The sequence below is a fragment of the Hippoglossus stenolepis genome, chromosome 15, assembly GCF_022539355.2.
Source record: "Hippoglossus stenolepis isolate QCI-W04-F060 chromosome 15, HSTE1.2, whole genome shotgun sequence".
In the NCBI taxonomy this organism is placed as follows: domain Eukaryota; kingdom Metazoa; phylum Chordata; class Actinopteri; order Pleuronectiformes; family Pleuronectidae; genus Hippoglossus; species Hippoglossus stenolepis.
This window is the reverse complement of record NC_061497.1, coordinates 13,596,010-13,612,877: the sequence shown is the minus strand read 5'-3', so window position 1 is coordinate 13,612,877 and position 16,868 is coordinate 13,596,010. Positions and strand designations below refer to the sequence as shown.

The 16,868-nt window shown below is 40.1% G+C and overlaps 2 protein-coding genes across 2 annotated transcripts; one reads left to right on the top strand and one right to left on the bottom strand.

Moving 5' to 3' along the window:
- Positions 1-344: 344 nt before the first annotated feature.
- On the bottom strand, positions 345-6,218 carry si:dkey-183i3.6 (LAT2 domain-containing protein). Its single transcript, XM_035178969.1, has 12 exons — positions 5,997-6,218; positions 4,397-4,501; positions 3,830-3,872; positions 3,446-3,489; positions 3,269-3,302; positions 3,107-3,132; positions 2,940-2,981; positions 2,786-2,831; positions 2,266-2,297; positions 2,075-2,134; positions 1,935-1,982; positions 345-547 (listed from the first exon to the last, which is right to left on the bottom strand). The coding sequence occupies exons 2-12, from the start codon at positions 4,497-4,499 to the stop codon at positions 477-479; spliced, it is 549 nt and encodes a 182-aa protein (XP_035034860.1). The 5' UTR covers positions 4,500-4,501; positions 5,997-6,218; the 3' UTR covers positions 345-476.
- A 1,675-nt stretch (positions 6,219-7,893) lies between these two features.
- kctd7 (potassium channel tetramerization domain containing 7) lies at positions 7,894-16,137 on the top strand. The gene is made up of 4 exons (XM_035178968.2): positions 7,894-8,608; positions 10,253-10,422; positions 12,065-12,243; positions 13,276-16,137. Exons 1-4 carry the CDS (start codon positions 8,273-8,275, stop codon positions 13,650-13,652), a joined length of 1,062 nt encoding a protein of 353 aa, XP_035034859.2. The 5' UTR covers positions 7,894-8,272; the 3' UTR covers positions 13,653-16,137.
- Positions 16,138-16,868: the final 731 nt, after the last annotated feature.

Below are 16,868 nucleotides of genomic sequence, written 5' to 3'. Positions count from 1 at the left end.
TGCAAGTCTGTTCAGCTAGAGAAAAAAAATTAAATGCATTCTTGAATTTGAGAATGAAACTGGTACTTGTTTCCAACAGTATTTACATGAAGGTACCAATTCATTTCCACCTTAATACTCAAAAGACAAATTGTTCAATACTTTTGAGTTTTCAGACCCAAATAACCACTCGTATCAAAACAAACGCACAAGAACGTCAAAGAAATACATCTTTCACCGGAAGTGGCAGTTGCTTACTTGCAGTAAATGTTGAGACGAGGCATCGCTTGCTCTATATAATTCTGCATGTTTTGCATATTGTTAACCGCTAGGTGGCGACCTCCGTTTTCACAGACTATACACAATGAGGGTTCATGAGTATTTATTCACACAGCTGTCCACAGAATTTGCACATCACACACAGCAGACACACAATAAAACTGAACAACTTGGACTGTCAGCTATGGACAACAGCCAGTAGAGGCTGTCTGCGTCATTCACTGGTGTTTTCTGAGGATGGTCCCCGTCAGGCGCATAACCGGGCTTTCATTCACATAATCGAGCTCCTCTGTCATAGAAAAATAAATGGTGGAGAAAGTTGAAAAAGGCGGAGAAAATGAGAAATGTCACATTCAGTGTAATAAGTGAACACAGCAATATAGCAGCTGTCTATATATGGACCAACAGCATAAAGGGTTTTATGCTAAAGTAAATGCTGTGTTACATTGTGTATGAGTCAGCTGTAAAATCTTAATTTACAAAAGTATAAATACATATTATCTCTATTACTCCACAGGCAGCAGTGTTAATGTCATGACTTTGTTTCCTTCTTTTTGAAGTACAGGAAAACATTTGATGGGATTTCTAGGTTCTAACTCTGCTGGTGACCTCTGCACAAACCCTGACTGGGACAGTGTCGTCGTCATCTCTGGGAACGACTGGCAGAGGCATTCGTCAGCATTTTTAACAAGCCGATCATAACTGGCCTTAGATGTTATGTAACACTCGACAGAAATCAATGGATTCGTGGGGGGGAAACAACACGCTGGATAAGCTGCTGGGTGTTTGACTGTTCGCTCTCGATAAGCTGTTAAAGAAAAGTAAAGTTTGGACGATGGAATCTGATTGGGTGGCCGTTGGGGTCGGCGGGGCCCGTTTCTATGGTGTTTCTAGGCAGTTGAGAGGATTGATTTTGTGGTTGCCAGGGTGATTCAGGGTGATTGCTAAGGACGGGTGAATGATTTCAATGTTCAGTGTGTGTTTATTGGAGAGTTCACTCAGGTGCGAATTTCTGCAGCAGGTTTAACCACATTCATCTAAGAACTGTACACAAGTTCTATGCTGAGGCACTGGTGCAGTTATATGTTCTTTCTGTTTCTGCCTCAGTACATTCCAGTTACTGGTTACATTACTTTTTGGAATATTTTTTAGTACGAGAGTTTGAGGTTTAGTAGAAGAAGGAACCGCTTTAATATGTTTGAAAAAGCGAACAGTTTCATTGTTACTGTACTAACTCACTTATAAACCTTCACATTTTTCTCATTTGTTTTTCAACTCTGATTTCAACGTTTCACAATCACTTCCAGTAAAAAACCTTACGGCCAATGCACTGTATTCAAGGAAAACATGAAATACCAGAGGTTCATTCAACTATGCTGCAGATGTAAAAGAATATTACATCATATTTAATTCATTTTCTTCTTAGAGTGGAAGTTAGAAAATAGAAAATCTGAACATTTAGAAGGTTAGAACCAGAAAACCTTTGACATCTCTTCTTAAAAGATGATTTATAATTTATCCAAGTCGTAAATTTCCTGTTGATGGACCTGTCAGTTATAATAATTGCCTGGAGGTAGGTTCACTTCAGCTCAGGGAGGCTACAGAGAGTCTGTAATTTAATGTTAATTACAGATAAACAATGCATAACACAAACAAATACTGTTTGTTCTACTCACCATCTTCTTGTTGCTGCAGGAATTCAGAGTTTTCGTAGTCGTCCTCATCTGTTGGAATGAGTCGAGCTTTAATGAACTGGAAACCATGAGTAAGCATTTCTTTCTACCAGATATGTTGATACAGTGGACAGGGGACCTACCATCTGTTATAGGCAAGGATTGGAAAAAGTTTTCATAAACATCCATTGTTTGATCAGCATCTAGACAACAAACAACAAATACATGTAATTAATGTAGAAACATTCTCAACTGTTTCATTTTGAGAAACTGGTGACAAACACATTTTCAGTTTTAAAGGGTAAAGAGAAGAGGAGCAAATAAAAATGCTCACCATTTCCATACACTGCGTTCGGGATGGGAGATCTAAAAACAATACACACACACATTTGTGAACCCACTGTTCTGTATGTAAATAGTTTTATACATTAATGGCCACGTAGACTAATCCCTCATTATTCAGGGATTTCAGACTCAATGTTTAAATGTTCCTCATGGATTTTGACTCCATAGAGTTATTCAATTTCAATAGAAGCAAAAATTAATGAAACACATTTAATGAGGTCACGTAGTTTTGGTGAAGGTTATTTAGTTTTTGAGTTTTCTGAATTTTGAGCAAAACCAAAGTTTTATATGAAAAATAATATTTAATTTTTTTTACTTTATTATATTTTTTATTTAAAAAAGGTTTAGACCTCGTACTTTATTTAATTTAATTCTAGGACAAAAATACAGCTAAATCTTTATTTATATTCAAAATAATTTGTATAAATCTATCCACATGTTTCCATTCAGTACTTTGCATTGTCTATGTTTTTGATGAGAAAGGGAATGAGTAGAGCTGATATACTTACACATATGTATGTTCTAGTCTCCCTGTGTGATGTGCAGGAGTGAAGACTGACACAGCACAGCAAGGATGCAGTCAGACAATGATATATAAAAAACACATACACTTGAAAATGAATGTACTGGTGTTTAATGTGTGTGTTGTGTATGTAAACTTACCTTGTTTGATATTTTCATAGTCTGACTGATCATCAGCTGCGTCTGTAAAACACGGCGAAGGATCAAACTCTTCAGATAATTCAGCTCACTGCAGGTTTATGTAAAATGAAAGCTGCTAAATCTTTGTCTTAAAACTGAAACCTTGAGAAAATAAAAGATAAGCTTACCTTGTGATGGTTCCTCTTGAATGTCACTGAAAAACACATGAAACAGTAGTTTTCTGTATAGAATCCAACCTTTATTTTATTTTTAGCTATTCATAAAAAAAAGTACAACAAATGCTGCACTACAAAGAGATGAGATTGGCTTATATATTGTAATATACATACACTGTGGTTGAAGGTATCTGATTGGTTCTGGTGACTGGGGAAAATATGTCAGAGTTGGTTGAATATGCAAATTAAAAGTGAACAATAAATGCAAATCCCTGTGGGAAATATTTTAATAACTTTAATAACTTGTCATCAACAGATTCATTGTCTGAAACTGGAGCTGATGTTCTTTACCTGGTCTTGACTGCATCACCGCAAAAATACTTCCCCCGCGTTGACTGTGGAGATAAGAGTATTTAAATGACAACATTTTATACAGTAATAGAAAAATGACTCATTTAATAAGAAAATTTAAAAACACGTATCGCAAAAATGTTATGTTAGCTTACTACAATTTTACTGTAAGGACATAATAGGATCCATTTTACACTGCGATAGCTTCATATTAGAAAGTTTGGATATTCATTTGACAGTTTCTGCTGAATATCTTTAACTAAATTTCGTCACAACAATTAAACTGATGTTGTGTAATATTCTCATAAACAACAGGAATTTGTACAAATGACAGTAATGTGCAAACATGGCTTTAAGAAAGTGGACTGAATATTAGGTACTTACAATGTCTGCAGGTCATATGTGTGATCCTCCTCATGTATGACCTCTGCAACAAATAAAACACAGTGAAACATTTTTAACTCTGTAGTCAACAATTTAAACTAAGTTGCATTTTAAGAAACCGGGCTCAGACGTTTGATAAACTCAGTTTGTGAGTTTCCATGTTTGTCCACATGTGCACTTTCACACTCGACTGAGTTGGAAAGTTTGTGTGTTTCTAAAACTAGATTGTGACCTTTGCAATGGAAGCAGTCTCCTTGAATTCAATCAAACTGCACCAAATTACATTCACTTGTAGATATCAGATCCCTAAATGTTTTTTCCATCAAGATCCACAAAATACTCCCTTGGAAAATAGGGATGGGTCACATTTAGTTTTAAGTGGCTGAAAGGAGGAGCAGCAGCAATGTACAAGATGAGGAAAGTGATGTGTTTACTGAACATTAGAGCATGTAAACCTTTTCAAGTAATAACTCAAATTAAAATGATGAGCCATGAATACGAGAAAAACAAACAAAACAACGCACAAGTTCAATGTGAGTGAGGCTGCTGTTTTTCAGCTGCACTTACTGGTCTTCCTTTTACAGCACATACACATAAGAGACAGGAGACTCAGTGACACCACTGACACAACAGTCAGGACTGCAGCCAACACACTGGAGTTTCCAAGCATACCTACAAGATACACAAAAGACACACATGATCAACTGTCCTATTTGCACAAACACACTCTCAACACTGCTCAATAACTATCGACCAGCTCACAAGTGGACTGATATGTCAGTTATTTAGTTGTTGAGAGTGAAAACACTGCTGGTCCATTAGTCAACTCGCCTCTTCTCTGTCATGGTTGAGGTAGCTGCTGTCTTCCTGTTAATAAAACCTATGAACAGGAAGTGGTCGACTGAAACAAAACTGAAACGCAGTGTAGGTTCTATAATGTAGACTAACACCTACATGCAAGGGCTCGACTCAATAATAATGTGGTACAGAAACATTAACTGTTATACAGCTTTAAAGTCATTATTTCTATCTGTATCTACAGCCAGTGGATCTGGAAAGGTCTGGTACACTTTAGCTTTCGGTTGGGATTAATTTAAGTTATAAAAGAGATTGATAAATGTTAAATGTTAGATGTTAACTTTTAAACACAACTTTTTTCACCATTTCAGTCCCAGGGCTTTGTTTCTAAAGTGATACTACTGATGCAGAAGACACGACATATCTTCAGTGTAGGTACTTTTGCAATTATCAGCAGAAATAAAAATAGAAATAAAAAAATACAAATGAAAAAATAAAACATTCAAAATATGAAAATAAATATAAGAAAATACAAATTCAAATAAAACAAAAAAATTTACTTTAAAACATTAAAAGTAAGAAGCAAAAGAAGAAAGAAAAAATAAGAAGAGACTATAACCCCGCTGGCGATAAAGAAACCAGTGGTAAAAGTCTTGATTCTTGATTGAAGTCTTCATTCTCTGCATTTATGCTACGGAACGTGGTCAGAAAGTTCAGTCCACTCCCACATGTGGCTTGAGTTTCTTAGTTTATCTTTGACACTCTGCTGTAAAGCCGATGGCGTCTGATGATAAAATACTTGCGTGTACACAATGTCTCTGATTGACGGCCGCCATACTTCTCCTAATGAGTCCATCAGAAGACAAGACGCCGTGTCTGTCTTGAACGAGTCGGTTTTATGTTCACTGACAGCATTTCTAAAAATGTCAAATCTATTATATCTGTGAATGCCAACAACAGTATGGTTAATGTGAAGGAAAGTGGTGAGTTGTTTGTCGGTGATGGGACACGGACCTGTCCCCAAACTGCAGTGGTCCTCTCGTCAGTAGAAGACCAGGAAGAGAGTAGGACTTCAGAATGTGAGATAATAGTGTATTATATTAGAGTTAGTTTCACACTGTCCAGGGTAGCCCACCTCACGTCCAATTTCAGCTGGGAGTAGCTCCAGTCCCACTGTGACCCTTAAAGGTTAAGCAGTACAGATAATAGATGGATGGATGGTTTTATAGGCCTGACAGAAATGTTAAAGTCTCCAACGGTAACATTATATTCAGGTCAAACACACAAACATATTAAAGACATTGTTAATCGATTCTAAAGGTAAAGACACGAGTGAGACATTGTGATGTGTGAAATGTTGTCGTGTTACCTTCAGTGGTCCGGCTGCCTTCATTCTTCACACGCAGCAGAGCAGCCTGTGCTTCCTCTTTCAATACCTCGCCACATCCGTCACTCTCAAGACAGATGAGAAAGACCTCCCCGAAGCACACGTCTGTAATCTCTGTGTGGTTTGAACTGGACACACAACCGCTTGCCGCTTCATTTATCTGATGCTGCTCTTTAAAAAAAAGCCTTAGTGGTGAGACTAAGTTTCCACTTTAGCTGTTGTTAAGTTTTACAAAGTGCAGTAACGAAGCCGCCTCCTACGTATCAGTCTAAATTTGTAATTTCGACGAGTTAAAAGATCAGCATTAAAAATGTACAAGACATCAAACTGTTGTTACTGGAATCCTGCCTCTTGAGGTGAGCTGGTGTCTGCATGACAACAGACTCGGAGAAACCGAGATTAAACAGTTTAACCTCAATCATGGGCATCATAAGAAACCAGGCACCGCTTATCAACCGATCAATACCATTCCATTGGAGAAGAATGCTGCTGTGGGGATTTGTCAGGGAATGCTGAGCAAAGTACAGAGATATGTTTATGAAAACCTGGTCTATAGTCCTCGGAATCTCAGCCTGGGCCAAATGTTCCCCTCTAGCAGGACAATGACGTTCAGCACATGCAGCCAATGCAGGACAACTCTGGGGGTTTCCAGAACCCTGACATGTACCAAACGTGCTTATAGGCTCCTTTATAACATTAGCTTGAACCCAATCAAACATTTCAAGAGAGACCTGCAAATGGCTGATCCCCATCCAACCTGACTAAGCTTGAGAGGTTCTTCAGAAATGAAAGACAGAAAATTCTTGAATCCAGTTGTGAAAAGCCTGTGGCATCATACCCAAGAAGACTTGATGTTGTAATGGCTGCCAGAAGTGCTTCAACCAAGGGCTGTTATATAACTTATATACAGACCGGTCACCAATTAGAGGATTAGTGTCTTAGTACAGTAAGGTGTTGGGCTACCATGTGTTACCACAACTTAATTGCGCCTTGGCATTGAATGTCTGGAACTCTACTGGTCCTTAAAATATTATTTAGAATCCTAAACAGTATTCCATAATGAGCAAACACTTGGAAGTGTGGAAAGAAAAACTCCCTCATTAGGTGGAAGATACCTCTGGAATATTATCAACTAACTGTTTAAAACCAAATTTACCACAAAATTATTATGCCCCATTCCATTAAACCTCGGAGCTCGGAATTTCCAACCCCCGTATCGGAAGTTGCAACTGGAACGCCCCCACAAGTCAGTATTTGGACTCAGACAGCTGGAGGAACCTCAGACCCAGGACTTTGAAATCCAAGATGGCCCCTCCATATATCAACAGTCGTGAAAGCTGTATGTTTTACTGTTTATCAGCACTTCTGTCATTAAACGTGTCGTACATATAGCGCTGTCCAATTACTGTCTGTGGATGTTTTACTAGGGTGGTAGTATGCGTGAAATGCAGCGTAATGTGTAATTATGAACTGTTTTAGCTAACAATGGCGAACGTAAAAATTGTTCCTGTGCAACTGGAGTGCTATCAACTCGGGTTTCTCAGGTTTTACGTCAGAGCTCGGGCTGAGCTCCGAGGTGTAATGGAACACGGCATAAATACCGGGTCTGAACAGTGTCATGGAGGAGGCGGGCGGGGTCAATTGCTGCGTTACAGACAATTCGGTTGTGGATATTCCGATATTTCCAATTTCCGACTTCCATGTCAGTTTATTTGGCTCGTGATGAGACAATTCAACTGTGACTAGTGCAGACTCCATTCATACGAAAACATAAATTCCGACATCCGAGTTGTTCTAGAACGCGGCATTGGGGACCTGCACTTCATCCAGCCACCAGGGGGCGGTGGAGGCTCTTTGGCTTCACTTCGAGGGGCGCTGTCACGTCGTCCATCTTGATTCCCAGACCACAGATTCTCCACTGGAGCCTCAGACCACGCTCCCCTTAAATCAGTCGCTGCCTGACGTCATGACGGCGCTGACGCGTCACACCACGCATGACAGCAGACATGACGGGCTCGGTCCTCTCGGCTGTGGATTCTCCATCTCACCACAGCCTGGGATGTTTCTTCACTGTGCCGGTGTGTCGGTGAAGGCGCTGCCTCCATGTTCGCGGTGCCGGGTTAAAGTCTGGGTGTGTCCCTGCAGCGGCTCGCGCTCCTCCCTCTCCACTACTTGTTGTTGTTGTTTTTGTTGTTGTGTGTAACTGCCGCGCGCTGTGGCTCGTGCTGTCAGCCCCGGTCTCGTGCCTGGACGCGCGCATGCATCAGAATGGCTCCGGCGGCTCCAGCGGCTCCAGCGGCTCTGACGGTCCCGGGGGCGGCGGCGGTGGCAGGGAGCGGCAGCAGGCTCCGTCCTTCAGCCCGCTGCCCTCCGCCACGACGCGGGTGAGGCGCTTCATCCAGGAGAGACGCACGCTGCCTCTACCCAGAGTGATGGTGGTGTTCTCGGCCGCGGGGGACACCGACAAACCCAGCGATGCCATGTCCGGCTCGGACACTGCGGAGGACGAGCTCCGGAAGCCGCCGGCCTCCCCCTCGCCGAGCCGCAGCCTGAGCAAGCCGCTGCGCCCCGCGCTGAGCGCACAGGAGCAGGAGGTAGGCCGCTCCACGGACCCGATGGACAGGGACCAGCACCACGTTACAGAACTAGCGAACACAACACAAGCTAACACACTGGAAACCACACTCACGTAATGTCCAGCTTCAGATAGAAAAGCTACACAGTAAGGAAATATACACGTAAACCTAATATTTACCACTGGATAATAACAGCTGTCATCCCTGACACCAGTAAAGTACTAAACACACAGTTCAATAGTCTCCATGTAAAACCAGTCTTTATAACCATAGTGTCCAATACATCACATTATGACTGCCTGTCATATGATCAATATAACCTGACTCTCCCCTTGATCAGAACTATAACCTTCCCATTTCTGTTCTTTTCCTACTGACAACGTTTCCAATCTTTTGTTTCACTCCTCATAATAAACTTTGTTTGTATGAAACAAAGTGCTCCAGAAAGAAACTCGAAACAAAATGAAAACCTAAAAACCAATGGGTGGATGTATATATCTAGCTTTAAATGTTTATTCAAACAAATGATGAATCAATGATTATTCCATTATCGAAATAGCTGCGGATTAATTTTCTATCTGCATGAATCTCATCATTTGCATGTTGGCTGCATGTGGCTATTAATACACTGGTCAGTCCTCTAATGGACGACAACATGAAAAACATCCACACACACAGTCAAAGTATGCACTGGACACCTTGGCTGTAATACTCTATATACACATGTCCATGGGTGTTAAACAGAACTAGCTGCACATACTAGTTTTCACAGTGAGGTTTATGGTAACAATATCTACAGGGAGTGCTTCAAAGATTATCCACAGACGATTCTGAAATATGTAACTTGTTGTCTGGTTGGCCTGATTCAGCTGGGCCCCTGATTCAGGTCAGGATTGGCTGACAGTTGTGTCACCTGACTCTCGTTAACGAGCCAACATATGATGTGTACTAAACATGGCCACAGCAGAATAATCCTCTTATGGTCCTCTGTGGTGTGACTGCAAAGTGTCGGCTCACCGAACAGGTTCTTCCTCACATCAACAACTGAACAGACAGAGCAGCGTTTCTATTCAGTTTCTTTTGCTGACACGCAACAACATAATGCATCATTTGTGCAAGAAACCAGAAGGTTCACAAAGAGAGCACACACAGGGCTAATGCTCTGTCTCACAATGTAACAGAACATGAAATAGTATTCCTGAATCCACCTGTTTATCCGGATCCGCTCCAAAATGTAATGGGTTCTTCTTTGGCTCATGCCCCACCCCTCCACAACATTTCATGGAAATCGCTTGAGCAGTTTTTGCGTAATCCTGCTAAAAAACAAACACTGAAGAAAACATATAATCTCCTTGGCTGAGGTAATCAGCTGCCTTATGTAAGATAGTGTGTTCATAGTGCTAAAGTACAGGGGGTGGGGGAGCTTTATCATTTAACTACTATAGTATAATGTAGTTGAATAAGAGTAGTCTGTAGTACTACACTACACTGATGCTGTTTAGTTATATTCATTTTACCTGATAATGGTCTGAGGACTGAAACAGCACTAAACAGAATGGCACTTTTTATTCATTTTCTTAATCTGTTCAGTAAGTTGTTCATGTCTGATGTCTGTGGACCTTTAGTCTCGTTCACTGAATTTAGTTCCATTCTCATCCCCAGTTTCCAGAGGTCATCTCTCTGAACATTGGGGGCATGTACTTCACCACCCGTCTGTCCACGCTACGGCGATACGAGGACACAATGCTGGCTGCCATGTTCAGTGGGCGTCACTACATCCCACGTGATGCTGATGGACGCTACTTCATTGATCGGGATGGAACGTATTTTGGGTGAGCAGCAAAAAGTCTGAAGTATTCATACATTTCTTTATCCCCCCCAAAAAATCATGTGGCCCTAATTCTCTTCAATAGAGATCCAACAGTGTCCAGACAAAACTAATAATATACAGAGAGGATGTTTTTTTCTTATTTAGTGCAAAATAACAAGCAGACAATCTATGAAAGAAACATAAACGGTGCAGTGATAAATGGACAGTAATATACAAAATAATATTAAATTGTGACTTAAATAAAAATGGTAAAGATCCACATGTAAAATATACAGAATATGTCACAGTGTGCAGTGAGTGTGAATGATAAATATCTTGTATCTTCTCTGAGGATTATCTGTAGGAGGCAACTAGTTCACTTCCCTTTAATTTTCACGTGACAAGACTCGGTGGAATTTGTTTTCCAAACAGCGTTGGGTAAAAAAATGCTTAGTGCAAAGTGTCAGTGTTGACAACACAACATAGAGGCAGACATGTCATATTACACAATAAAAATGAATCACAATATTCCTCGACAATCAAGACCTTAATGTATCACAATACCAGATGAAAGGATTAGGAATTAAGAGGCAGGATAAGGATAAAAGCTTTTCTTAAACCAGGTTGTGTGGGTGGACGAGGATTTGTAGCACCTCCCAGAGGGCAGAGGATTGAGAAGTTGAGAAATCACCAAAGTGACTACATGTAGGCGGAAGGATTTGTCCCCAGGGGGCCGTAATGTCTGTGCTGATTTTTATAAGATATAAAACGGACCGACATCATCATCATCCCTGGAGCCACGTCGCTTTCAAGGCTAAAAAGGAAAAGCAAATTATTTTAAATATGAATGAGATAACAAGCAGAGCGAAGATGTACAACCTAAGTGAGGAGTGGGATTGGGTACGGTCAGTTCTGTCTGAGTGCCCCCCCCCCAGTGTGAGGAGGTGTGTATTAATGATTCAAACACAAGGAGTTCACAGAATGACAGTTAACTATAAAAAGCGATATATTAAAACCCCTCAGAGGCAGCCGGCCCACTGCAGGTGTACAAATACTCTGAAGGAGCCTTTTCATTTGGGATATTAGTCCTGGTGCTTTGGGGGTTATTGTATTGCTGGAAAATAAATCTTCTTTCGTGCTGCTGTGTACACTGCAGCAGCTTTTCCTCCAGGACCTCTCTGTATTTTTCTGCATTCATTTTATCCTCAGCGTTCACAAGCCCTGCAGGTTCTGCTACACAGAAGCACAAGCAAAATCAACTTTATCGGCCAAGAATGTTGATGCATACAAGTACAAGTTAGACCAGTCTTCAGTAGCCCTAAATAAACGTTCTCACAGAAGTACAGGAAGTGAGTAATGTAGAGTTACCGCTACATAGAGATCGTTAGACCTAGATATGAAGCTTGTATGTACGAGGTCATTTAGTGGTATGAGAATAGATGCAGTATAAAACCAACAAAAAACGCAGCTGTCGTTTGTACAAAGGTCAAATTGCAATAATTTGGGGTGTGATATATGTCGTACTTTCCTGACTATTTTTATTGTTCAGTGTAGTTCAACTAATCCCTGCACTGTCATCGTCTGTGTTATTTAAAGTAGGATTCGTCAGGTGGGATTATAGTCATGTGTGGACATGTTCTACTCGTACCGTTTTCCGCCCAAAGGGACATCCTGAACTTCCTGCGAGAAGGCGAGCTCCCCCACAGGAGCCGAGTGCGACCGGTGCACAGGGAAGCTCAGTACTATTCCATTGGCCCGCTGCTGGACAGCCTGGAGGACATTCAGCCGCTCACGGGAGAGAAGGTTCGACAAGCTTTCCTCGATCTGCTGCCCTATTACAGAGGTAACTGAGACAAGAATCACCATTTCAATGTTTGTTATCCAGGGAAAATATTACAAAATGAGCATCAAAGCTTCATCCGTGTATTTTAACCATAGGTAATTCTAGGGGTTTTCAAAGTCAAACACTATTAACTACAGATTCAGTGAATTACAACTTGAGTCCAATTTTTTTTGCCAATATTTGTTCACATATTAGCAAACTGGGACCATTAATACTTCACTAGCTCATATCAGCTCCATCAATATATTATAGCGTCTTTTTCTAAGAGCATATATTGATGTGCATTCACAATGGACATCTGCAGTAATAATATCTTTAGAAGACACAATTTAAAGTATGTGTTTCATGTGTGTGTTACTATTTGATTGAGTTATGACTCAGCGACACTCACCCAATAGTTTGGCAGGCACCCTTTTGTACAGGTCCCAACCCTTTACCGCATGTCTTCCCCACTCTCTCTCCCTCTCACACTTAATTCTGTCCTGTTGAATAAAAGATAAAATGCTTCTTTAAAAAAAAAAAGAAGAAGAATTGCAGCAGTCGCATTTTGTTGCTTTAATTGCGTTCCTGGGCCAAGTCAGCGAGCCAAACATACAATAACTGACTTCCTGTCGTTTTTAGAGCACCTGCATCCTTCTCCCCCCACACAGCATATTTTCCTCATCTCTCAGACGCCTGCTCAGCTCTCCTGTGTGTTTAAAACTCTCTGCATTATTGCAAAAATCCACACTGCAGCACATTTCTCATATAAATTATAGACCTACTCATTGCAAAGGGATTACTGCTGAGTACAGTGTTCACTTTATAAGTTTCACAGGACCATGGCTTTAACAGTACATGCGATCGATCCATTGGATTTGCTTCAGGATTTTATTTTGATACATGATGAGTCAGTATGAATAGGAGAAAAATTACAGCATCCAAAAACTATTCATATTGCAACCGACAAGACAGAATTTAAACTTTGTGAACATAATCCTTTGATAGGTTTATAAATATTTTAAATAATAAATGTTACTGTTTTCATTTCAGACAATCTGGAGCGCATTGTCGAGATCGCCAAACTGAGGGCCATGCAAAAAAAGGCCCGATTTGCCAAGTTGAAGATCTGTGTCTACAAGGAGGAGATGCCCATCACGCCGTACGAGCGCCCTCTTTTTAACTCTCTGCGCTTTGAACGCTCGGACAGCGAGGCCAAGCTCTTTGAGCATCACTGCGAGGTGGATGTTTCCTTCGGACCTTGGGAGGCAGTGGCGGACGTTTACGACCTGCTGCACTGCATCGTCAGTGACCTGGCCGAGCGGGGCATCACTGCCGAGCAGCAGTGCATCGGTGTCTGCGACAAGCACCTTATCAATCACTACTACTGCAAGAGGCCCATCTATGAGTTCAAGATCACGTGGTGGTGAAGCTGGAGGGAGACACTCGTGGCTGATTGGACCAAAATGGATGTTCCATTTCTTTCTATAACTCGGCCGATATTGGTTTTTGTATCAAAGCGCCAATATTTTTTGCTGCTGTCTTTAAAATGTGACCCTTTAAATCACGTTCTAATTTTTAAATATTCTGTTTCCCCAAAATATTTTTTTTTGATTTCTGTCTCGTCAAACACAATGAAGCAAAAAAACGAAATACACACAATTCAGTTAAGTTGGAACATGTCCTCCATTATACAGACAGGTGTTTCTGTTTTTTTGCCAACCCTCATTTAATAGAATGGCGAGAACAAAGCAATAGAAACTCTTCTCAGTATAAAGCAGTGATAGTCAACAGCACCACAAACCTTTAGCCTCTAGAATAATCATATAACTGAATCAAAACTTCACTAAAACATTTTCAAAAAACCAAACCAGTTTAACTGGGTGTGACTTATTAACTGGCCATAAATACAAACACTTCCACTGAGATCCAGGCCATTGATAAACAGTACTATTACTGAATCTCCTGTTGTTGCTGACCTCCAGTGTGATGCAAAGGTTTACTCTGGGACCTCATGACACCAATGTCACTACATCCGTTATGAAGAAGAGGAGAAAGAGACTTATAACTGTCAAAGGTCAGAACACTCCTCTTCAGCTTTTGATTTCAGATGAAGGCATTTTTGACACATTTCATACATTTTTATTTCCTCCACCAGTGTCTGCACTAGACACGTTCAGGCACCTGTTTTTGCAACGCTGAGAGCCTGGCACAGTCACAGTAGTTACATGCAAGCTGAAGACACAATGGCAAAAAACACACCCCCAAGTCACAGCTACTGTATGTGTGAGTGAAAGGACGATCATTATTCAGCTTCTGTAGACCGTTGTGTTGATTACCACTGAAGTGAATCTGTCAAAAAACATGAAACTTGTTGATGGAGACAGTATTTTGCGCGTCTCGTGGAACAGATTTGCTTTTATTGTTATCAGTACAGCCGTCTACTCCAGAGACGTTATAAATGAGAGAGACACTGCTGTATGGAAAAGCCTAAAGCGCCAAAGATGGCGCTTGTGGGACATATCGTGCCTCTGTATCAATGTGCCAGATGTCTGCTTTTTTGAATACTGCAGGGAAGAGTTCAAATCTTTCCAACCTGACAATAGAAAAGTCATATAAAAGTTTGTGAATACCAGGCTAAGTTTGGCTGTAAGTGCCATAGTTTTGCATTCAACGTTTGATTTGAAAGAAAAAAAATGGATTATCACATTTTCAGAAGTTACACAGTTGCTTTAAGACACAAAATGTCTTTTAATGCTTTTTATTCCAACTTATGTGTGTAACTAGCAACTGTTGGACCGCAAGATCTGCTAAGCGCAATCTGAATGTTTGACAGTGTGGCTAAATTCAACAAGTGTAGACACTGATAAAGATCGTAGCGGTCGCTGGTATCTTGCTTTGCAGCAAATGTAAACAACGTAAAACTCTGAATGTGCAAAAACAATCAAAATCCTGAGATGATTGTCACGTCAGAAGATAACATTATTTACCTCATTTAAAAGTCAATCTTAAATGTTTTTTTCATGTTGCCATTGTTAAAAGTAGGATCAATGTCATTTCCCACATTAATTTATTCATAGTTAATTTATCAGTCTATCTGTTGCTTTGCCCTGATGTGGATTGATATGTGAATGGGTTCAGGATGGTCTCACCACATTTCCAGTAAATATAGAAAATTATATTATGAGCAAGAAAACTGAAGTCAAATCTGTATTTTTAGGAATAATGTTTGTTTCAGAATACAGATGTGTAACTGTGAACCTGTTCCTTTTGGAAAAACAGAGTATATTTTAATTATGCAACCTCCTGAGGAGTGTGTGTTTAAAGATTTGAAAGAGGTTGGGTGGTGTCTGTTTTTCTCAGAACAGTCTTCACATTTGACGTTGTTACGTAGAATCACTCAGTTGTAGAGAGTTGGAGATCGAAGGAAGACAAATTGAAGGAAGCTGAATTTGTTGCACACTAATGTAAATGTGCAGCTGTTGTTGTAGCCGAAGTATACAAGAGAGAATCTTAAATCAAACAACTTAAGTAGTTATTCAATGTCAACTTCCGCTTGCAACTTGCATACACAAGTTAAGTTAAATGGGTATTTCCTACTGTACTTGATGATGAAGTCTGAGCACCTTGTGTTTGTCACCGAGATGTTTTGTGTTACCCTCAAACAGCTCTGTAGTTATTAACTGTGGAGTGTAACAGCATCGACATCAGTTCATTTAGCTTCACTAAGAAAGAACATGCAGTTTTGAGCACTAGGTTTGAATGTTTTTTATATTGTTCCAACCTATATTTTCTGTTAGCTTCTAGGAAGCTATAGATCTATTGTCCTCTATGTGTTCAGTTAGTTTGTAGTGAAAAAGCAAAGTGTGATTTTTATTGTTTATCTAAAATTAAAAATGACTGTTAAAAGGTAAATGTGTCCCCATCTATTTATGAAAATACTGCATGAAAAAGCATTGACAAGAACACGTAAACATCATTACTGAATGGATAAGAGTCAATTTATAATGCAGGTCCAGCACATGCATCTTGAAATCTGAAAAACTCGTAGCTCATTGGTCTGTGTGAACTCCAAACACAGCAACATACAGTCACTTACACTATTTATTATATACGTCCTATTAGGGTGAAATGCATGAAAGACTAAAGGATTTTCCATCAGGCTCAACTGTACTTGGCAAATGAGAGCAAGCTAACATGCTCAACTACGATGGTGACCATGGTAAACCTTAAACCTGCTTAAAATCAGAATGTTAGCATTTCCACTGCGAGTGTGCGGAGTGAGGAGAGCTCCCAGCTTCAGCACCATGGACAGCTCTTTATTATCAGTTACTGTATTTTAATCTATTGCACAGCATCGTATTTTAGGTCTTCATAATATTCTTCTGTATATATAGCATGCTCTGTTAATTAACTAGTAACTTAAGTTGTCAAATAATTGTAGTAGTGTATAATTGTTGTGCAGTAGAAATAAAAAGCGAAAATAATATACTTACATAATAAGAATGTTTGAATCTAAAGCAACTTAGTCATTAATATTTAATGTCATTAGGAAGTACTTTTATAGGTTTTAAGGATGGTCATTGAACTGAGTTGATATGAGCATTGATGTGTAAAGTAACTGTGACTAAAATGCAGCAGTGTAT

Coding starts and splice junctions, on each gene's coding strand:
- si:dkey-183i3.6 (XM_035178969.1), bottom strand. CDS start 4,499: ATGCTTGGAAACTCCAGTGTGTTGGCTGCAGTCCTGACTGTTGTGTCA. Junction 3,133..3,268: donor CAGATACCTTCAACCACAGT/GTATGTATATTA, acceptor TGTGTTTTTCAG/TGACATTCAAGAGGAACCAT. Junction 2,982..3,106: donor TCAAGAGGAACCATCACAAG/GTAAGCTTATCT, acceptor CGTGTTTTACAG/ACGCAGCTGATGATCAGTCA.
- kctd7 (XM_035178968.2), top strand. CDS start 8,273: ATGCATCAGAATGGCTCCGGCGGCTCCAGCGGCTCCAGCGGCTCTGAC. Junction 10,423..12,064: donor CGGGATGGAACGTATTTTGG/GTGAGCAGCAAA, acceptor TTCCGCCCAAAG/GGACATCCTGAACTTCCTGC. Junction 12,244..13,275: donor TCTGCTGCCCTATTACAGAG/GTAACTGAGACA, acceptor TTTTCATTTCAG/ACAATCTGGAGCGCATTGTC.